This window comes from Rutidosis leptorrhynchoides, chromosome 9 (genome assembly GCF_046630445.1).
Source record: "Rutidosis leptorrhynchoides isolate AG116_Rl617_1_P2 chromosome 9, CSIRO_AGI_Rlap_v1, whole genome shotgun sequence".
Classification (NCBI taxonomy): Eukaryota; Viridiplantae; Streptophyta; class Magnoliopsida; order Asterales; family Asteraceae; genus Rutidosis; species Rutidosis leptorrhynchoides.
In genome coordinates this window covers 65,545,250-65,569,652 of record NC_092341.1, presented here as the reverse complement: position 1 = coordinate 65,569,652, position 24,403 = coordinate 65,545,250, and the positions used below count along the sequence as shown (strand labels likewise).

At 35.5% G+C, this 24,403-nt stretch overlaps 2 protein-coding genes across 3 annotated transcripts in view; one reads left to right on the top strand and one right to left on the bottom strand.

Annotated features, from left to right (window-relative positions):
- Positions 1 to 3,177: 3,177 nt before the first annotated feature.
- On the top strand, positions 3,178 to 4,824 carry LOC139867249 (uncharacterized). 2 transcript variants are annotated; one of them, XM_071855592.1, is made up of 2 exons: positions 3,178 to 3,315; positions 3,697 to 4,824. In XM_071855592.1, the coding sequence occupies exon 2, from the start codon at positions 3,723 to 3,725 to the stop codon at positions 4,632 to 4,634; it is 912 nt and encodes a 303-aa protein (XP_071711693.1). In that variant the 5' UTR covers positions 3,178 to 3,315; positions 3,697 to 3,722; the 3' UTR covers positions 4,635 to 4,824. The 2 variants fall into 2 exon arrangements, with proteins under 2 accessions (XP_071711693.1, XP_071711692.1); XM_071855591.1 differs by having other exon boundaries at positions 3,181 to 3,337.
- Positions 4,825 to 5,647: 823 nt separating this feature from the next.
- Positions 5,648 to 24,403, bottom strand: part of LOC139865653 (PLASMODESMATA CALLOSE-BINDING PROTEIN 2-like) — a 55,914-nt gene continuing 37,158 nt past the window's right edge. The window contains exon 4 of the mRNA XM_071853733.1: positions 5,648 to 6,040. Coding sequence (XP_071709834.1) covers positions 5,782 to 6,040 — 259 coding nt within the window. The 3' untranslated portion in view covers positions 5,648 to 5,781. The remainder of the gene's footprint in view (positions 6,041 to 24,403) is intronic.

Genomic DNA, 24,403 nt, shown 5'->3' with positions numbered 1-24,403 from the left:
TTATGAACTATTTGTTTCATATCTAGCTTAGGCAATTATTATGAACATTTGGTCCCTATAAGAGCATTTATTTTTTAGACTTTTAGTTGATTTGTACTTGTCACAATTAGGGATAGCACCCGCGGGTCGTGGATGCGGATCCATTGGATCCATCACCCGTACCCGCGGATTTTTTTTAAGAGACATCCAATTGAACCCTTGTTCGTTGAAACAATTTGACTATATTTTTACTCCCCATTATTAAACGGGCCATTTTGATGCACACTCTTAAAAAAATAATTTGTTTTTTAAGTTTTATTATTCAACCTCTTTTTTTCAACGGTCACGTTTTTAACAAAACATTTGACAAGTTTGGAAAAAAGTTTTTTATTGATTATCATCAAAAGTTTTCTATTGTCACTCTACTGGATGGAATTATGGCATACAACCAAAATTGCAACTCAACACTACATAAGAACAAAAAGGTTGTTTTTAATTAACATATGTATATGTGTTAAACTCGGAATAATAATAACTTATTTTAGAAAATTAACATAAGACATGTTGAAACATTTTTGTCACATTTAGCTCATCAAGTCTAATACTTATCATTGATAGATTTTATCACGTCTAGGAGATGTTTACTTTTTTCTTGTATTAAGTCCTACTTTCATTTACCTTTGTTTGGAAAAAAGTTTTTTTTTTTTACTTTGCTTTCCCCCTTTCTGTAAAACTCATTTAAACACTTTCTTTGTTTTTTTTTTTTTAAAAAACTTCCTTTTTTTTTACGTTACCCTTAAATTATAAATATATAAAAAAAAATTTTGTTTAAATTTTTTTTCTAGTTTTTAAAAGGCCACTTGACCAATTTTTTAATTCTTTCACAACACCTGATATCGTGATCGTGACCTTTCACCAAAGCAAGAGATATTCTTGATAAACTAAACACGGACTCGTGTTTGAAATTGTCGGCCACAAAAAAATTCATTTGATAAAAGTATATATTTTTTTTTTAGTTATAGAAGGAGACCACTTCATTTTCAATACTTCATTTTTGACAAAAAACTATTCCATTTTACCATCCCTTTTTTTTTTCTTACTTTAACTTTTAAGATATACTTTTAATAAAAATACAAACTACTTTTTCTTATTTTAACTTTTAAGATTTACTTTTAATAAAAATACAAACTACTTTTTGTATTTTAACTTTTAAGATTTACTTTTAATAAAAGTACAAGCTACTTTTTCTTATTTTAACTTTTAAGATTTACTTTTAATAAAAATACAAACTATTTTTTTATTTTAACTTTTAAAATTATAAATTTAAGAATAAACATTAGTATGCATGAAATAAATAATGATTAATTGCATAAGTAATCATAAATGTTAGATAATATATAAAGACCCCGTCGTATTCGTATTGATCGGAATTAATCTCGACCCATGGTACCGTGTTGTCAAATGACGTGTTGCGTACATAAAGTACCGTGTTGTCAAATGACGTGTTGCGTACAATCATGAGGTCTTATTAACATAAATATAAATGTTAGTGAAGTTAATAAGAGTTAGATTACAGAAAATATAATTCAGGTGGTATAACCGACCATATATAACTTAAATAACATAAATATAAATGTTAGTGAAGTTAGTAAAAGTTAGATTACAGAAATATAATTCAGGTGGTATAACCGACCATATATAACTTAAATAACATAAATATAAATGTTAGTGAAGTTAGTAAAAGTTAGATTACAGAAATATAATTCAGGTGGTATAACCGACCATATATAACTTAAATAACATAAATATAAATGTTAGTAGTCCAAAATTTGATATATTCGAGTCTGAAAATTATTAATAATTTCATACCTTGATTAGTGATTCGTGATCGTTTGAGATATCTTTTAATTACACTAAGCTTTTCGTGCTGATAACGTGTTATAATTCAGTAGGCTTATAACTACCTTTAATGGTTATAAGAACAAAGAGAGAAAAAGAGAGAAGAAGGAGAGAAGAAATATTGATATTGATATTTCAAGAGAAATAGTGCACCTTAAATGGTTACCATACATGTCTATTTATAGTATAAAATATTACTATGCAAGAAATATAATAATAATAAAATTAACATCCAATCTAGATATTTTATAACACAATCTAGATATTTTATAACATTTTTTTCATAATTTTAACCCTAGACTTTTATATTGTGATATATAATAAACTCTTGAAAGTTATATTAATTAATAAAGCACATTTAAAACTCAATCTATTCATATAACTTTCATAAAAAGTTACGAGTATATAACAAAACTAAATATATTTAATGTCAAAATTAATAAAGAAAGACAATGAAAAGTCAATATCAAACATTTATAATGAGATGGTGGAATTAAAAAGTAAGCTTCCATCTACTTTGCTAAACACTAATAAAAAATAAACTTCAGCTTCAATTGAATTACAAGTAAATAAATTCAACGATCTAAGTGAGTTTAACGGAGTGTACATCAATTGATTCAGGCATTGCAACATTGAGACTTCCATTAGCTTGTGACTTCATACCGCAATGGACTACATATTCGTCAAAAAAATTAACCGCAAAACAATTTAATGCGATAACAATTGACGTTCTGATACAGCTGACATCTAATCCTTACACCAACCGAGAAGCACAAAAGCACAACCACAACGAGAACCTCGGATATGAATCGATATAAGCACATCCAGATTAGGCAAACAAACCGAAGCTGAGATCCGTAACCACCCAATAATCACGCAACGTCAACGACCAAACACCAACAATTTTCTAAGTCTACTAAAAAAGATGAGATAATTGTTGGACGGTTACCTTCCCGTCACGAAGAGCAACACTTGATCATCAACAAACTAGCAAGCTCCGTCCACCAAGAAACCCAAGAACGCCCACCCTGTGACCAGCAAACCGACCCCAATAATAGATAAAACAACCGAACGGGCGGTCGAAAAACCCTCAAGAGATCATATTCGAAAATCTCATTTTTCGAAATCGAAAAAGTCGAAAATGACGGCAACGACATCGTTCCAACCCAAATCGAAACCGACGACAAGGTGATATGACGTTGATGTGCATTAAAGAATTTCATTTAAATTGTGTTATATTAAGACATTGATATTGATTGGTATCTACATGTAAAACCTAGAGGGGGTTCAAATGCAACTTGTGCCAAACTATACGAGCGGACCAATTTCGGGTCACGTGGCCACCACACCCAACCGACCTCGGTGACTCGGTCCACCATTTTCTCTCAATATCTCGCCGGCGTTAGATCAACCACCGCTAACCACCGTAAACTACAGGTTATCTCTCTCATTCATTGCGGTATGATTTCCTTTTATTCCATTCATCTGTTACATATATGAGTAGCTGTCTTTTTTAGCCTGTGATTTGGGCGTTTAGGTTTTTAATAATTTATTTTGATACTACTACTACTACTACTATAAACTATAAATAAATAAATAAATACCTACCATTTCATAGTCCTTTCCTGTTTAATCTGTTTCATCTTTATGCAAAAGTTGTGATTTCTATTTATCTTGTTGTTGTGGTAATGAAACAAGATGCAACTTTTTGTTTACTTATTTTAAAATAAGCAAATAAACAGTTTCTAAAATATTCACTTTTTGTTTACTTATTGGTTTTTATCCTGAAATCCTAAAGAAAATTACATGATTTTTCAGTGGAAAATCATAATAATTGAGTTCAAATGAGTGGTGCTTCAACATCTAGCAGCTTAAAAGTTGCATTTTCACACTGTGTACAACAAGTCAGAAACTATGACTACCATCACTATCTCTGCTTACTTGAACTACCTGCAACTATGCGTCGTGCTGGTTTTGCTCTACGTGCATTCAACGTTGAAACATCGCGAGCAATGGACGTTTCATCCGACCCCAAAATCGGGTTAATGCGTCTTCTTTGGTGGCAAGATGCCATTGACAAGATCTACAAAAATAAAGTAATCGAACATCCGACTGTACGTGCACTTTCATCCATCGTATCTGAGCATAAAATTAGCAAAATCTGGTTGAAACGGTCCGTTGGGGCCCGCATAAACGACGCCCAAAGGGATGTTGACCATATTTATCAAACAGTTGAAGATTTGGAGAAATACGCAGAAGATACATGTTCGACTATTTTGTATACAACTCTTCAAGCAGGCGGTATAACCTCGACTGCTGCGGATCATGCGGCGTCACATATTGGTAAAGCAAGTGGACTTTTGTTGTTAATTAAATCAATTCCTTATCATGCTAATCGTAATCATCAGTTTTGTTATGTACCGATTAATGTGGCTGAAAAACATGGATTATTAGTAAAACAAGGAGATAGGTTTGAGATAAGAACAGATTCGCGTGAGAAGCTTTGTGATGCGGTTTTTGATATGGCGTCTACGGCTAATGCTCATTTACAGAAGGCTCAAGCATTGGCTGAATCGGTGCCTAAAGAGGCTCGATCGATACTTTTGCCTGCTGTGCCTTCGCAGGTAATTTTGGATTCGTTGAGTCGTGTAGGGTTTGATGTTTTTGATCCGAGGCTGAATCGAGGGATTTTGGGTGTGCCTCCATTGTTGTTTCAGTTGAAACTGAAGTGGCATTCATGGAGGGGTGTTTACTGATGGGTTTTGTTTTTTGAAAAAGATTGTTTTGTTCCATTTTTTTGCTGATTAAATAACATAGGCATGTGGTACTATGACTATAGGACATATCAGATGATATACAAGAATGTTGGAATAGAGAGGCTTTGTAGTTTATTCATTTGTATCAGTGGTTTGTATACAATGTTTTTTAATATGGATTCATCATTGACTGGCCTATATCATAGAAAGTTACATTTTTTGTTTGATGGATATATTTTTTTATACTTGTTATCCCTTTTTAAATAGCGGAATGGAAATGGTTAGGGGATAACTCGGTTAGATTGTGTTCCCTTTTTAAATAGCGGAATGGAAATGGTTAGGGGATAACTCGGTTAGATTGTGTTCGTCACGTTCAGTTGAGTAAAAGTACATGCATTTTGCATTTTTGGGTTGCCTAGACAGGGTAACCAATCTAGAAGATTAGCTATATATTATTATTATACAGTAAAACATAAAAGCATGTAACCTATGGCAAAATACATTCAACCAACATGAGAGCACACTTTTGTAAAATGTTCCTATTACTCCCTGATCACTCATTTTAAAGAGCAAGCTGATCCGATTTTTTAAAACTTGTAGTTAATCAATCAATGTTAGTTGATGGGTCAAAATCAAATATGTTGATCAATGTCGGATTTAGGTGGTCAATGTCAAAATGTCAAATATTATAAGGAATTCAAATTGGAATATAAAATTTTCGACGTTCATGTTTCTAAACAATTATGTTATTAAGTTTATGTTTGTGGTTTTTATCTTGTATTTACACATAATTTTCGAAATTCATTATTTAAATGTATAAAAACCCTAATTTGATTAATCCTCGAGTTGCCGATAACTCCCTCAAAAGCCCGAGTACTCCTCGGTTAGCGAGTTTTGTAATGTTGCATAAGAGTGACGCTAGTCTCATATAACTAAAGACTAAAGTAGAAAAAGAAAATGTCACATGAGTCATGAACAGTAATCCCTTAGAAATATAAACTTAACAAGACCTTATAATAATTCGCAACTAGACCGGCAAATAAAATCCAAAATACAACACTGCCTTTTAAACATTCCCCTAATCCTACAAAGCCATATATTAAACACAAAACAATCATTTGTACCTTATGCTAAATCCATAATTCCATCAACCCCACAAAAGCATTGCAAATGCTGAACCCATAATAGTCAAGAACCCTAAACCGGTCCTTTCTTGATGTAACATGATTCCGTGGCTAACATACGTGTTAATACCGGCTCCTGATGAACCCATACCCGGGACAATTCCACCTCCTAATGTGCCCGTGTTACTTGGGGTGTTGCCATACGGAGAAGTGGTCGTGCTGCCAGCTGTCACAGTCGTGGACCCTGGTGTCTTCGTGTTGCCATTTGTCATGATGGTACCACTGCATCCATAATTGTGAAAAATTAATTAGTTTGGTAACAATCTTTGGGTAACTAAATGCATATATTGTAGACTACAAACTACTTAGATATGAAAAAGAAAAGATTGATACAATGTAGCTTACAAACTTATTAAACAACTATCTTAACTACCACATGGGCGTCACATCAACATCAAAACAGTATAAACTAACACATAACTAAACACTACCTATCATAACTAAACCTAAACAAACAATGTACAATTATTAAGGCATAAAGTATAAACAATCCAAAGCTTCGTGGGGTCCATTCACATGTTTCTCTTCGCCGTACGTATTTTGAAAACCCCAGTGGCTAACCCATGGAGGGTTGGTGCCTATGGTGCCATGGGTATGGCGAACTACGACAAGGCCTATGTCTAAACCATAGGCGGCGGTCTAAGATGCTTGGAGTGCAAAATTGAAGGTCATGCACTACTAGAAAAATGAGAACAGGGGAAGCATACTTTTTGTGGCGCTCCAAAAGTGCCGTTAAAGGGTCACTAAACGACAAAATTTTCAACGCTCGCTCAGTTTTGGTCAAACATCGTCTATTGTGGCGCTTTTTTGGCGCAATGAGCGCCACATTTGATTTACTGATTTTATTTTATTTTAGATTTACTGAAACTTAAATTTTAGAAGTGGTATTGCGTCCACGACATGGTTGGCTACGTGGCATTGGCCCAAAAATTTCCACTTCGAATACTTCCATGGCATCCTCCTCCACTCAGACTAGCCAATCGAATGGACGGATGTACACTCAATTGCAAGTTGATAAAATGTTAGCTCGTTCAGAAGCTAAAATGCAAAAGAGGATATTTAAATCAACTACACCAGTATAGGGAAAAAAACCAATTGTGATAGAAGATAGTGAGGAGGAAGATGACGACGAGGAGGAATATATTGGCAACGAGGAGGAAGATGTTGGCTACGAGGAGGAAGATGAAAACTGAAAATTGGAAATGTTTGTGGCGATTAGAATCTTTTGAACAATTAGTGTTAACTCTTTAAGTCATCTTTTGAACAATTAGTGTTAACTCTTGAACTTATATTGTATGTTAGCGTTTGACATCTATTTAACGCTTTAAACTTTTTGTTGATGTTATATTATGTTGATATTGCGATTATTTAAAATGTTAAACAGGTTTTGATTTTGAGGGATGTAAGCCCGGAATTCTGGGCTGGTAGTAGCAAATACAGCAAAATGCTGCCAATTTTTTTTTTTTTAACTCTTTAGCGGCGTTATGTACGCCACAAACTAGCGCTACAAAAGGGTCAGGTTAATTAGTATTTATATTTATATAAATATTTAAATAAAATTAAAATCAAAAGCGGCACTTTTTTTCGCCACTAAAAGGTCGTCACATAATAATTTCTTTATAATTAAAATTTATTTATATAAAATCAATTGTGGCGCTTGTTACGTCACAAATGTGCGCCGCTAAATGCTACTACCTCCGTCCCACCACAAGTGTCCACATTTCTATTTTGGGATGTCCCATTTCAAGTGTCCACTTTGTGTTTTAACCAATGAGAATGAGTTATTCTGGAGAGAGAAGATTTCTGATTGGTGGAGAATGAAGTTAGTGGGATTTCCTAAAACTGTGTGCAAAAAGTAAGTGGACACTTGTAATGGGACGGAGGGAGTAATTTAATTTCTTTTATCTTTTAATAAAGAAGTTGTGGGTACCACTGAAAGCGCCACTTAAAAGCGCCACAAAATATCTAAAGCGGCGAGGTTTAAGTAGTGTTCGCAAAAGCGCCACAAAAGCGCCACAATAGATCTACAGCGGCGCTTTGATACCCAAAAGTGGCGCTATTTTAGCGCCACTAAAGGTGATATTTCCTCTAGTGATGATTATGATGGTCCAACAACAGGGAAAACTTAAAAGGCACCACCACGTTCCATATTGGTGGAATGGTATTTAATAAAGCGAATGAGAAATTGAAAACAATGCTATAAATGATTGTACTATATGCAATAAAAGATACAGTATATGTTGCCAAAAAGGATCGATCTTACTTTAGACTAAAAAGAAAATAAACCCCACTTTAGCTTTTGTTTTTTGATCTTATCTGAGCCTCACAATTTTTATGGTTTCAAATATGGATGGTAATTAGTCAAATATGAATAGTAAAATTTGTACTATATATATGTGCATAATGTAAGTTACAAAAACACACATATACATCTTAATACACACATATTTGATAATAAATATACTTCTCATATTCTCTCTTCTACAAATTATTATTTGTAAAAACAGGCCACTAAAGGTAGTTATAAGCCTACTGAATTATAACATTCACTATGTTTTCAATTATCGTCCACAAACCTACCATGAAACTACAATTAACATAATCAATCATGCAAAGTTATCTAATTATAGCACATATGCTAATTTCATAAAGGTTCTAATTTCACTAAGAAATTACTTAGTAATGATTCAATTGTACTATATTTCACTAAGAAATATATCATAAATTTGGTCCTTTATGAACTTTTCTTTCTTTTCCTTAATATTTCTATAACAAATATAGAATTACAAAAGAATTATATTACATCGGATACATAACCTCACTTCATGTTAAAAAAAATATCATGAATCGATTTGGAAAATAAACAAACCATAATCGAGGAAATGTTTATCTATACCAACAAATGGTTAATATATTCAACATTTCACATAGAAATGTCTATTCCAAAACTATAGAAGGTATAATATTTTCTTTCAATCGAAATGAAAGTTTACCATAATTATTAGTAAAATAATTGATTATTATGATCACAATTTCATTACAAAAGTACAAATTTAAAAGAAAGAAATGTATAATCATTACAAAAATGATTAACCAAGTTTTCTTCTCGATACAAAACTTTCTTTATATAATATCTATAACGTATACAGAAAAAAAATCAACGTTTATAACAATTATCCCAAAGATAATATAATGAACCATGTTATAATATATAAATATATATATAAATGGATAGTCAATTATTGATATACAAAAGTAATATTATTGTATTACCTAAACTTGTGATATTTTTGCTATAAATAGCCATGAATGCAAGCATTAAACTTGCACCATTTTCTCACACTTACAAAGTGTTTCTTTCTTTCTCTCCATTATCATCTTTGTTCTTACACTTCATTATTAGCATTCTTAATCAAGAATCAAACCACTAAAGGTAGTTATAAGCCTACTGAATTATAACATCAAGAATCAAACCACTAAAGGTAGTTATAAGCCTACTGAATTATAACACGTTATCAGCACGATAATTTTAATACTAATTATGGTTGGCTCTGCCACCTAAATGATATATGGTCGGTTATACAACCTGAATAATATATGGTCGACACTGTCGCCTAATTATCATTTATGTTACTAACATTTATATTTCTATTATCTAACATTTATATGGTAGACACTGTCGCCTAATTATCATTTATGTTACTAACATTTATATTTCTATTATCTAACATTTATATGGTCGACACTGTCACCTAATTATCATTTATGTTATATAACATTTATTTATGATTGCTTACATATGGTCGACACTGTCGCTTACTTATCATTTATGTTATATTAAATTTATGTTTAATGTTTATATACTTATGAATATAAATTGACTCTAATTTATCATGTTGTTTGTTTTAATTTTTGATAATAGAAAATGTCGAATCTGAAAAAGCTTAAATTTACTCCTTTAGAATCAACGGGAAACAACTACATGCCATGGGTTATAAAAGTAAAAATGCATCTTAAATCAATGGGCATTCTTGAAACCATAAATGAAAACAACACTTGTTCTGAAAAAGAACAAGCAACGGCATGTTGCTTTATTCATCAACATATTGATGAATGCTTACAAAATAATTATGTGACTGTAGAAGATCCCCATGTTTTATGGGAAGGTCTCAAAAGCAGATTCAATAATCAAAGAGAAATTTTACTTCCAGCTGCTATGGATCAATGGAGAACTTTAAGGTTTCAAGACTTTAAGAAAGTAAATGAATACAGCTCAGCTCTGTATAATACAGTCTCACAACTTAAATTCTGTGGACATGAAATAAGTGATGCAGACATGTTGGAGAAAACTTTCTCCACAATGAATGCTGCCAACATCACAGTGCAAAGAAATTTGAGAATGCTAAAGTTCAACACATATCCTGAACTTAATTCATATCTCTTGGTTGCAGAGCAAAATGATGAGCTATTAATGAAAAATCAGCAATCCCGTCCTACTGGTACACTTGCAATCCCTGAAGCAAATACTGCAAATAATTATAAACAGGGACAAGGACGCGGGCAAGGTCGTGGTTATAATAACCATCGCCATCATCATGCCAAAAGCCATAACTATGGTAGAAACCATCCTTATGGTAATGGGAATGGGCGTGGACGTGGCCGTGGTCGTGGCCGTGGTGGTCAAAGAAATAATAATCCACGAAAATATAAATATCAACCACAAAACAAGCCCACTAAACAAGATATTGAAGAAAATTCTTCTAAAAATTCTGAAGAATCTTGTTACAGATGTGGTAGAATGGGCCACTGGGCTAATACTTGCCGAACATCTAAACATCTTGTTAAGATGTATCAGGATTCGCTGAAAGGTAAAGAAAAGGAAGTAAATTTTGTGGATAATATTGATCCAACAGTCACTGAGCAACCATCTGATTTATATGAAGATTTCTTGAATTAAATTAATATGTTTCTTTTATAAATAAAACGATTTAACCTTTGTCATCATGTTTTCTCAAATGTTTCAGTTCTATATGTTTTATCAAATGTTCCAGTTCTATGTTTGATGTTTCAATTCTATGTATGTCAAATGTTTCAGTTTTATCTATTTGTGTGTAATAAACATTTTGTGTAACATTTATATACTTACTGTTTGTTTCTTATATATGAAGTTTAATATGAATTCTGCTGGAACACAACATCAATCAAGTAGTGAAGATCTCTGTATAGCAGATAGTGGTACTACACACACTATACTTAAATCTGAAAAATATTTCATTGATTTGAAACCAACGGAAGGAACTATACATACAATATCAGGTGCTGCTAACTTGATAGAAGGGATAGGAAAGGCAAAATTCATATTACCAAACGGTACAACATTTTTAATTAATAATGCCTTATTCTCTCCTAAGTCAAGCAGAAATTTATTGAGTTTTTCTGACATATACCTTAATGGATATGATTATCAGTCAGTAACGGCAGAAAATGAGAAATATTTAAGTATCACTAACAAGAATCACGTGATTGAAAAACTGCCAAGACTTAATTCTGGATTACATTAAACACATATAAATGTACCAGAAGCACATATGGTAATTAAAGAAAAGTATATTGATTCTGGTGTATTTAATTTATGGCATAACAGATTGGGCCATCCAGGATCAACAATGATGAAAAGAATTATTGAATGTACACATGGACATCCACTGAAGGATAGAAAAATCCTTCATGATACAATGGTTCCATGTATATCTTGCTCTCTTGGAAAATTGATAACTAGACCCTCACCATTTAAGGTTGAGAAAGAATCACTAATGTTTCTTGAAAGAATTCAAGGTGATATTTGTGGGCCAATTCATCCACCATGTGGACCATTTAGATATTTCATGGTCCTAATAGACGCATCTAGTAGATGGTCTCATGTTTGTCTGTTATCAAGCCGTAATGTGGCATTTGCAAAATTTCTTGCCGAAATTATTAAATTGAGAGCACATTTTCCTGATTACATCATTAAAAAGGTGAGACTTGATAATGCCGGTGAGTTTACATCTCAAGCATTTAATGACTATTGCATGTCTATAGGAATTTTTGTTGAACATTCTGTTGCTCATGTGCATACACAAAATGGTTTAGCCGAGTCACTGATTAAACGTTTACAGTTAATCGCTAGACCATTGATAATGAGAACAAAACTCCCTGTATCTATATGGGGTCATGCAATTTTACATGCTGCTGCATTGATTCGCATCAGACCAAGTGCAAGTCATAAATATTCCCCCTACAACTTGCTTTTGGTCAAGAGCCAAATATTTCCCACCTTAGAACATTTGGTTGTGCAGTATATGTTCCAATTGCGCCACCACAACGTACAAAAATGGGTCCTCAAAGGAAGTTGGGAATATATGTTGGATATGAAACATCTTCAATCATAAGGTATATTGAACCTATGACAGGTGATGTTTTTACAGCACGTTTTGCTGATTGTCATTTTAATGAAACATTGTTTCCTAGATTTGGGGGAGAAATAAAAAATAAAGAAAATGATGTTTCACGGTGTGAACCTCAATTAAAGTATCTTGATCCTCGCACAAAAGAATGTGAGATAGAAGTTCAAAAGATAATGCATATGCAAGAACTTGCAAATCAATTGCCTGATGCATTCACAGATACAAAAAGGGTGACTAAATCATATATACCAGCAGTTAATACTCCAGCTCGAGTTGAGATTCCAAATCGGAAAACTGATAATGTAGTCACTCAAGAATATATGCCACGTCTGAAACGTGGGAGACCAGTTGGTTCCAAAGATAAAAATCCTCGAAAAAGAAAATCAGCTGATAATAAGGTAAAAGAAAGTGTTCAAGAAGAACCACAAATCAGTACTCCTACTGCAGAGGAGATTGATGATGTCAATACAGAAATTGCAATCAATTATGCACATTCAAAAATATTATGGAACCGAAATGAAATGAAAAATCTTGATGAGAAATTTTCATTTAATGTTGCATATGACATCATGAATAATGATGATGATCCAGAACCAACATCTATGGTTGAATGTCAAAATAGACATGATTGGGCTCAATGGAAAGAAGCAATACGAGCTGAATTAGAATCACTCAATAAAAGAAAAGTTTTCGGATCCATCATTCTCACTCCTAAAGATGTGAAACCTGTAGGATACAGATAGATTTTTGTCCGAAAAAGAAATGAGAAAAATGAAGTTACAAGGTATAAAGCTAGACTTGTAGCTCAAGGTTTTTCTCAAAGACCGGGAATTGATTATGAAGAAACTTATTCCTCTGATATGGATGCAATTACTTTTAGATACTTAATCAGCCTGGCAGTTTCTAAAAATTTAGAAATGCATCTCATGGATGTTGTGACTGCTTATCTATATGGATCACTTGATAGTGATATATATATGAAGATACCTGAAGGATTTAAGTTACCAGAAGCATCAAATGCAAAACCCAAAGAAATGTATTCGATTAAATTACAAAGATCTTTATATGGGTTAAAACAATCGGGACGTATGTGGTATAACCGATTAAGTGATTACTTGATAAGAAAAGGGTATACAAATAACCTTACTTGTCCTTGTGTTTTCATTAAGAAAACAACATCCGGATATGTGATCATAGCTGTTTATGTTGATGATCTTAACATCATAGGTACAAATAAAGAGATCCATGAAGCCATTCAACTTCTAAAGAAAGAATTTAAAATGAAAGATATCGGAAAAACCAAGTATTGCCTTGGTTTACAAATTGAGCATATGCCTAATGGTTTACTTGTACATCAAACAACATATACTGAAAAAATTCTGAAACGTTTCAATATGGACAAGGCAAAACCATTAAGTACTCCTATGGTTGTTAGATCACTCAATGTTGAAACTGATCCATTTCGTTCATGTGAAGATCATGAAGATATTCTTGGACCAGAAGTACCATATCTTAGTGCAATTGGAGCTCTTATGTATCTTACAAATTGTACAAGACCTGACATTTCTTTTGCAGTTAATTTGTTGGCAAGGTTCAGCTCTGCTCCTACCAAAAGACACTGGAATGGGATCAAACACATATTTCGATACCTTCGAGGAACTACTGATTTAGGATTGTTTTATTCTAACGAATCAAAAAAAGATTTGGTTGGTTATGCTGATGCAGGTTATTTATCTGATCCACATAAAGCTAAATCTCAAACTGGATATGTATTCCTAAATGGAGGTACTGCAATATCATGGCGTTCTCAAAAACAAACACTTTTTGCTACATCATCAAATCATGCCGAAGTGATTGCATTACATGAAGCTACTCGGGAATGTTTTTGGTTGAGATCAATGACACAAATCATTACTGATTCTTGTGGACTAGAACGCGATAAAAGTCCAACAATTATCTATGAAGATAATGCAGCTTGCATAGCACAGATGAAAGAAGGGTATATCAAAAGTGACCGAACCAAACACATACCTCCTAGATTCTTCTCATACACTCAAAATTTCATTAAGGACAACGAGATTGAAATGAGATATGTTCAATCCAGCAAAAAACTCTGCTGATCTTTTCACGAAAGCACTTCCAACTGCTATTTTCAGAACACACGTTCATAACATTGGCATGAGACATGTTCAAAAGATGTAACAACTGAAGCGATGTCTACTTGAGGGGGAGTCAACTCCATGCTGCACTCTTTTTCCCTTAGCTAAAGTTTTTTTCCCACTGGGTTTTCTTTAGCAAGGTTTTTAACGAGGCAGTAACTTACAGTTGATCTTAAACAAACAAAATTGCTATCCAAGGGGGAGTGTTATAATATATAAATATATATATAAATGGATAGTCAATTATTGATACACAAAAGTAATATTATTGTATTACCTAAACTTGTGATATTTTTGCTATAAATAGTCATGAATGCAAGCATTAAACTTGCACCATTTTCTCACACTTACAAAGTGTTTCTTTCTTTCTCTCCATTATCATCTTTGTTCTTACACTTCATTATTAGCATTCTTAATCAAGAATCAAACCACTAAAGGTAGTTATAAGCCTACTGAATTATAACATCAAGAATCAAACCACTAAAGGTAGTTATAAGCCTACTGAATTATAACAAACTAAACATAAATTTTTGAACTACTCCTAGTTCATTTAATAATTCACCACTTACATAAATAACTATATAACTCCGTAGTCCAAAACACTAGAGCCATAATACCATATCAATGATTACACAATTAGTCAACAACTATCAACCAACCACTCCCACTCACAAAAAAAATTATTTGTGGGTGAAAGTGACATAAAGTTCCAACATTAATGGACCAAAATTAATATTTCAACTTTTGAAATTCGTTTAATAAATTATCGCAATACACTTAAAAAAAATTGTGAGTAGTCACGAAACTACATTGACGATGTATATATCCAGATTTATTATGAATCATAATTTAATATTAATGTAACTAATACATTCATTGTGTACTCATTTCATATTCATAAGAAAAGTTACATAAACTCATCATTGTAGATTTATATAAAAATAATAATGTCCACATACATAATAATATAATATTACAAGCAAATAGGTATGTAACTAACAAATAGATACATTACACTATTTGTTTAGCATCACCCGAAAGTCATTTAATTTTTCATTTACCATTCTACACATGATAGTAAATATTTATACCCATCTTTTCATTTTAATCCCTTTTATCATTTATTTCTTTTTATATTCCTTCATCTTAAAAAAAACGTAATAAATCGTAGGGAAGCACCAGGTGTATATCTATTGTATGGGTTATTACTTTATTCATCCATCAATAATGGATTTGTTTTTTTTTATCCTTTTTTTTTAGCAAAACACAAATACCCAACAAATCCAATCTGCTATCTTTGAAAATTATAACTAAAGCTCTTCAACTCAAATTATATGATTTGCTTTAGTTTTTATATTTATACATCCATCGTCATGCTAAGTAGAGTAATAGTAATAATATTCTAGAGGCAAATTATTACTAGCAGTTCATGTAATAAATCAAACATATTTCATCAAACAAATTGACGCACTTAAAACCGGGATTATAAACATATAGCTCGGATACCAATGTTGTATAAATATAAATTCGAGACATACCCGAAAGCTAATAGCGGAAGCGGTCGGATCGACGTTTAGATCACCGGTCGGGAAAGCGATCACCAATAGGAAGGCTTTCTAGTTTCACGGCCTAAGTTCCTTCAACGGTTTGCAATGTTTCACTTGAACAACTATACTGACAATTTTACTACTTACTAGTGTATGATTTTCTCAATGATTTGTTGTGTGTTTCTTGTGTTTTTGTATTTTTTACAAGAAGAGTTTAACTCTCTATTTATAGATACAAAGAGAGTATGGGGTAATGTGAAATATCACATTCGTACCTAATTGAATGTCTTTGAAAATTAGTAACTTCCACACCATATAAGTTATGGAAAGATTATGACAATTACAATGTCATAAGACATTAAGGTTGTGAAACGAACATATTAAATTTATCAAATAAATTTTGGAAAATAGGTCCAAGAGGTGGAAATTTATTTTCACCAAGTACGTTAACAATCAAGAGGTTATATGTTCATACGTGAAGACGTCAGTGGGAGTCTAACTCATATTAAAACTTGAAATATAACGTTCTTGGAAATGAGTTTTCAAAATCTCTAGATACAAATAAAGTTTCGTCTTTATTTGAGTGGGAGAAATTTGTTTATCTCATATAATTATCTCATTCGAGCGGGAGAAATTTGAGGAATGATGTTAGAAGATTTGTTTATCTATGCACGATTCCTCAAACTATTGCGAATGAGAATAATTCTGATTTGAGTGGGAGCTTATGAGATACCAAGAATTAGTTTCAAAGAAATCTCAGTTACGATTTGAAACTCAGTTACGACTGATATCGCGTATTTTATACACATTTTCGTTAGCGATATCGGTCACATTTTGGTCCATTCGGATACGATTTGGCGGTTATATTGATCATATTGAGATTTGTTCGAGTTTGAAAAGCTAAGTGTTGAAACGTGGTGTTTTATGGAGTTTATGAGGCGTATTGTTAGTTTGTTATTGCTAAAGGCGCACCGAGGATGAAAACGTTAAGTATTTATCGGGTATATTGGGTTTTGAGTGAAGAAAGAGTGTAAAAAGTCGAAGGAACCAGACGCAGTGTATCGTCGCGGCGCGGAAAGGGGCCTCGCGGCGCGACATAGTACTAGTTTCCAGATCAGAAAGTGAGTTAAGAAGGTAATTATTTTATGAGTATCTCCGCGGCGCGACCAATAACGTCGCGGCGCGACACCTCTGGCGGTTCAGCTATTTTGGCAAGTATAAAAGGCCCGGATTTAACCCTAAATAATTCATTATCGTATCCAGACGAATTCCAGCCACTTTTTGACGAACTTAGGTGATTTTTGGGGATCTTCAAGGTCATTCTAAGGTACGAATCATTCCGGGAACAAGTCTCGATTCGTTTATCTTTCAGGATTCAATCTTTGATTAGGTTTATTCTTTTGTTATCAACAATGAATTTCTCTATTTCTTTGATTGTTATTTTGGTTTTAGCCATGATTGTAGGCTAAGCTTTTAATGTTTGTCTAGACTGAATATTTGCAAGTGTTTGGATGAAACCTTGATGTTTTATTAATTGATGCATGATAATTATGAGTTTTGATTAAGAACCATTCTTGTGGGTGTTGATTATTGTTACTAGGTTGATTAGTGAATCTTGTTTGAACAAAGGGAACCCTGTTTCAATTTAGTGATCTAATTTCCAATTGATTTGTCTTAACCGATTGGGTGCTTACTGGACCAAGGGGGTAAACCGGGTAACGTAATTGAACAAAATAGGGGTGAATTGTGTGGAGCGAACGCGTAACCAATTGAATCTTAATCTTATAATTAGCTAGTTACTAAGTCACAAACGAAAGATGGTATTTGGTGAAAGGGAACCCTAAGCCAATTAATCCTAGTTTGACGTGTTTGCTAAAAGAGAACTCTGGGTAAACCGACTCTGTAATTGCGTGCATTGATTAATAGAACTAGTGCTTAATAACAAATCATCCAACACTGCGAATAGGATATCTAGGCGAACATTCTTTTATCCATTGAATTCAAATATCTTTACTTTTCCGTTGAGTCTGCATTTCTTTTACTTAAACTTAAAAACACAAAAATATTGTCTTTTACTTTTTAAAGCTATCTTGATTTGGCTAATCGTTAAATAGCCGCAAAACAAACTATCTCGTACTTTCAATTTTCATAGTTTAACTTAGTTTACTTTTATTTGCAAACTTAATTCTCACGTTAATACTGTCCTTGGAACGATACTTGGAATTACCATTTTTATACTATTGCACGATCGGGTACACTGCCCGTAAGTGTGTAGTAATCTTTAACCAGGCATATTTCCAAAGATAATTTATATACTAGATTTCACACATCAAAGTTTTTGACGCCGCTGCCGGGGACAGTTGTGTTGAAAATTAAGTTTGATAATTAAGTTTGTTCTTAGTTAATTTTAACTGTTTATTTTAGTTTAATTCTAATTGAGTCGGTGCGTTTAATCGGTTTGTTAGCTGTGTTCTTGCAGTTACAGGTAGTGTATGCCACACACGCGTTCTTCAAGTTCTCCGATTTTAACACCGTTTGACGAGCCTGAAAGAGAGTTGTTCAAAGCCTTAAGTCAAGAGCAAAAATCTAAAGTGGATTCATCACCGTCTTCGAGTGAAATAGTAGTCAATTTGTTCAGTAACACAGACATTGTGGTGCCCGAGACACCACCAGAAGTTAACTCAGAAGAAGATTCTTACGTTTCGTCTGACACCTCAGATACTGAAGAAATGGCCGAAGAACCACCTCGTCCTCAGACTATGGCAGAAAAGTTGAAGGCCACCCGAGGAGGCCAAGGCAATTCGATTACTCAGCCGGATATTAATCAGCCTTTTCAAATCACAGGGCCGATCCTGAATTTGATTTCTTCTGATTGCCGATTCTATGGCAAAGATACCGAGGATGCTAACGAGCATCTTCGTAATTTTAATGATGTTTGTAACTTGTTTAAACTACATGAGGTTGCCGACACTTCAATCAAGACAAGGCTTTTCCCTTGGACTCTTAAGGGAGAAGCCAAGAGATGGTTAGATAAGCAACCAGAAGGTACGATTACATCTTGGGCGACTTTGGAAGATAAGTTTTTGTCGAAGTTTTTCCCTGCTTCTCGAGCTGCTCGACTTCAAGCAGATATTTCTCAATTTAGACAAAAGAGCAGTGAGACATTGTTTGATGCTTGGGACCATTTTGCTACTTTGTTACGCTCGTGTCCGCAACACGGGTTGAATGATTTACAGAAGGTTCAGATTTTCTACAAAGGTTGTGATATTCCTACGCGTCAAAGTATTGATCAAGCAGCAGGTGGAACGTTAATGGATAAGACCGAAGAAGAGGCATTAGCGATTATTGAAAAGCAAGCTGCTTATTCTCATGAGTGGCATCAGGATCATGAGTCTTTCCATTCAGCTTCAGTTAAGAGAACAGAGACTACAGGTACAGGTGCTTATGATGATTTTGGGTCTTTCAGTGCTAAGTTGGATTCGTTTGGTAGGAATTTGGAGAAGATGAACAAAGACATTCATGGTATGAAGGTTGGTTGTGAATACTGTGGAGGTTTACATCTGGGCAAAGATTGTGATGCAGGTTTGACTATGAATCAGAAAGAAGAGATTAATTACATTAGTCAGCAGAATAACAATCAGTTTCAGGGACGTGCTCAGTTTAACAGGAATTTCAACAATCCTTATAATCCGCAAGGTAATCAGGGTTCGAGGTTCCAACCGGGTTCTAGTGGAGGTTTTCAGCAGCAAGCTCCCGGTTATTTTCAGAAACCACAGGTCGAAGAGAAAAAGTCCAACCTTGAGGCTATGATCGAGAAGTTAGTGATATCTCAGACTCAACTTGTCACTACCGTTACTCAGAATAATGAAAAGAATGACCAAATGTTTCGAAATCAACAAGCAGCTATTCATAATCTTGAACAGCAGATTGGTCAACTTGCTAATAAGAGTAGTGAGAGGAAACCGGGAGAGTTACCGAGCAAGACGGATACTAACCCGAAAAACGGGCATGTTAATGCTATCACCACCCGAAGTGGTTTAGCATATTATCCACCGAGGAAGCCCGACGAGTATGATTTGAGGGTACCGTTAGTTAATGATAGTGAGCCGGTTGTTGAAAGTGAACCGGAAAGGGAAAAGGAGCCGGAACAGGTGGCTGAAAAAGTTGTTAAGGAACCGGTTACTGTTGCTGCTAAACCGGTAGTTAGAGAGTATCAACCACCGCTCCCATTCCCGAGGAAACATCGATTGGAGAAGCTAGAGGCCGAAAAGTCCAAGTTCATGGACTTGATTAAAAAAGTTAACATAAATATGCCTTTTATTGATGTTATTGCATGTATGCCTAAGTATGCGAGGTTTCTCAAAGATTTGGTGACTAACAGGCAGAAGCTGGAGAACGTGTCTTCAGTCAGGTTGAATGCCGCATGCTCAGCGGTTGTTGCAAACAAGCTTCCCGAGAAGCTTGAAGATCCTGGAAGTTTTACCATTTCTTGTTTACTTGGTAATTTGGACTGTATGAGGGCTTTGGCGGATTTGGGGGCTAGCATTAATTTAATGCCTTATTCTATTTACTTAAAGCTAGACCCCGGGGAGTTAAAACCCACGCGTATGGCTGTGCAGCTAGCTGACCGCTCTATTAAATTCCCTCGTGGAATCATAAAGAATATGCTAGTGAAGACCGGGTCGTTAGTTTTTCCGGCAGATTTTGTGGTTTTGGATATGGAAGTGGATGAAAGGATTCCACTAATTTTGGGTCGGCCATTCTTAAATACTGCTAGGTGTATGATTGATGTGTATGGCCAAAAGTTGACCCTTAGGATAGACGATTTGAGTGCAACATTCTCAATCGACCATGCTTTAAAATACCCTGGCTACACTGATGATACATGTTATTTTCTTAACACTGTGAATGTCCAGTCTGAATTTTTGCAGGAATTCCCAGAGTTACAGGGTTCAGGAGAATGCTCATTGGTTGAGATTGATGAAGAGTTGCAGGTTGAGGAGGTGGATATTTTAACCACCTTGATGGAAAACGGCTATGAGCCGACTGAAGAGGAGTTCAAAGAACTCGAACGTGATTCAGATTACCGGAGCAAGTCTTCAATTGAAGAACCTCCCGAGCTTGAATTGAAGCCACTTCCAGATCATTTGGAATACGCTTACTTGCATGAGGAATCTAAGCTTCCGGTAATTATTTCTTCTTCTCTTTCAGCAGGTCAGAAAACTGAGCTTGTAACCATGCTAAAGGCCCATAAACCGGCCATTGCATGGAAGATTCACGACATTAAGGGTATTAGTCCCTCCTATTGCACCCACAAAATTCTAATGGAGGATAACTCCAAACCTGTGGTGCAACGTCAAAGGAGGTTGAACCCGCACATGCAAGATGTCGTGAAGAAAGAGATCGTTAAGCTCCTTGATGCAGGTCTGATTTACCCGATTTCTGACAGTCCGTGGATTAGCCCGGTACATTGTGTACCTAAGAAAGGTGGTATGACTGTTACCACTAATGATAAAAATGAGTTAATTTCCACTCGGACTGTCACGGGGTGGCGTGTTTGTATCGACTACCGTAAGTTGAACGACGCCACACGCAAAGACCACTTCCCGCTACCTTTCATGGATCAAATGCTAGAGAGGTTGGCGGGAAACAGTTTCTATTGCTTTCTCGATGGTTTCTCGGGCTATTTTCAAATCCCTATCTCGCCCGAGGACCAAGAGAAGACTACTTTCACGTGCCCGTATGGCACGTTTTCATATCGACGCATGCCTTTTGGCCTTTGCAATGCTCCGGCCACTTTTCAAAGGTGCATGATGGCCATATTCCATGACATGATAGAAGATTGCATGGAGGTGTTCATGGATGACTTCTCGGTCTTCGGTGACACTTTCGATTCATGCCTTCTCAATTTAGAACGGATGTTGGTCAGGTGCGAAAAATCCAATCTTGTGCTCAACTGGGAGAAGTGCCATTTCATGGTTCAAGGGGGCATAGTTCTCGGGCACAAGATTTCTAAAAACGGTATAGAGGTGGATCCCGCAAAGGTTACCGATATTAAAAACCTTCCACCTCCCACCGATGTTAAGGGTGTTAGGAGTTTCCTCGGGCACGCCGGTTTTTACCGGCGATTCATTAAAGATTTTTCTAAGATTGCAAACCCGATGAATAAACTCCTTGAAAAAGACAGCCCGTGGAACTTCTCCGAAGAGTGCCAAAAGGCATTCGAGCTTTTGAAGGAGAAACTCATCAATGCACCAATCATAATTGCTCCGAATTGGTCCCTTCCATTCGAGCTTATGTGCGATGCATCTGATTTCGCTGTTGGCTCTGTTTTGGGTCAAAGGGTCGAGAAGCATTTCCGACCCATCTATTATGCAAGCAAGACCTTGCAAGGAGCGCAATTAAATTATACTACCACTGAAAAAGAGCTCCTTGCGGTGGTCTTTTCGTTTGATAAGTTCCGGTCCTACTTAGTCTTGTCTAAGACTATTGTTTTACGGACCATTCTGCTTTAAAGTACCTTTTTGCTAAACCGGATGCAAAACCCCGACTTCTTAGATGGATCTTGCTTTTGCAAGAATTTGATGTTGAGATCCGGGATAAAAAGGGTGCTGAAAACTTAGCGGCCGATCACCTTTCACGTCTTGAGAACCCCTCCCGTGAGGTTCTCGATGAGACTACCATTCGTGATGATTTTCCCGACGAATATCTCATGAAGGTGGATAAGGTTGACGAGCCGTGGTACGTGGACATTGCTAATTATCTCGTTGGGAGATTCTTAGAAAAAGGGTGGTCACATCAAAAGAGGAAGAAATTCTTCAGTGACCTTAAGTACTATTTCTGGGAGGATCCCTATCTTTTTCGTTGTTGTCCCGATGGGGTTATCCGCCGGTGTGTTTCAGGTGATGAGTGTATGCGTATTTTAACCGAGTGCCATAGTGGGCCTACCGGTGGGCATTTTGGACCCCAAATTACGGGGCGTAAAGTCTATGATGCCGGCTTTTATTGGCCGACAATCTTCAAGGATGCCCACCTGGTTTGTAAGTCATGTGATTCGTGCCAAAGGGCCGGTAAAGTCACCAAACGGGATGAGATGCCTCAACAAAGCATCCAAGTTTGCGAAGTATTTGACGTTTGGGGAATTGACTTTATGGGGCCATTTCCGAAATCTCAGAATTATAGTTACATACTCGTTGCCATTGACTACGTGTCTAAATGGGCCGAAGCGCAAGCTTTACCCACAAATGATGCACGAGTTGTGATTTCATTCCTTAAGCGTTTATTCTCTCGATTTGGAACTCCTAAAGCTTTAATTAGCGATAGGGGTACTCATTTTTTTAACGCCCAAATGGAAAAGGTATTGAAGCGATATGGAGTTCTCCATAAAGTTTCTACTTCATACCATCCCCAAACGAGCGGACAAGTTGAGAATACCAATCGAGCTCTTAAAAGTATTCTTGAGAAAACTGTGGGTTTGAATCCGAAGGAGTGGGCAAATAAGCTCGATGAAGCTTTGTGGGCGTTTAGAACCGCCTACAAAACGCCAATTGGTACCACTCCTTATCGGTTGGTTTATGGGAAAGTGTGCCATCTCCCGTTGGAGATTGAGCATAAGGCTATGTGGGCACTTAAACAGTGCAATTTAGATTTGAAGGAAGCCGGACGCCTAAGGGCGGGGCAATTGAATGAGCTTGGTGAATTACGCCTAGATGCGTACGAGAATTCATTGATCTATAAAGAGAAAACCAAGCAATGGCATGATAGGAAGTTAAAGGGTCCAAAAGAGTTTAACGAAGGCGACCGAGTGCTTTTGTTTAACTCTAGATTAAAGCTTTTACCGGGAAAACTCAAGTCCCGGTGGACGGGACCATTTGAGGTTGTTAAGGTGTACCCATACGGTACGATCGAGTTAAAAAATGCGAATGGTATTACCTTTAAGGTTAACGGACATCGTGTGAAGAAGTATTTTGATGGTCCGTTAGAGATTAATGATGAGGTTCACGTTGAACCCGATCCCAACGCCACTTGAAGTTGGGGACGAGTCGCGTGAACGACTCGTAAAATAAGGTTCACATTGTTGTATAGTTTGTATAATTAGGTGTGATCACGGGTTTGCTGCGTCTAAATTGCTAAATAATTGCTTTTGATCAATTACTTGTTGGTTATATGGTTAGTTTTGGGGTTTAAAGGTAATCAAAGGCTGCTGTATTATAAAAAGGGCGAAATGCCAATTCCAGTGAAAGGCCGCGGCGCGGAAATGGGGATCGCGGGGCGATGATGTTAATGATTTGGTAACAGAAAGAGGCCTAAAGATGGTTTTTACACGCGTGTATTACCGCGTCGCGACATCTGGGGTCGCGGCGCGAGGTATAGCAGGATTTTGGTTCATGTATTTTTATAGATGTTTGTGTCAGGTGTAGTATACTGCCGCGG

Bases quoted from the DNA above. Each gene is read 5' to 3' on its own strand.
- LOC139867249 (XM_071855592.1), top strand. From the start codon at position 3,723: ATGAGTGGTGCTTCAACATCTAGCAGCTTAAAAGTTGCATTTTCACAC.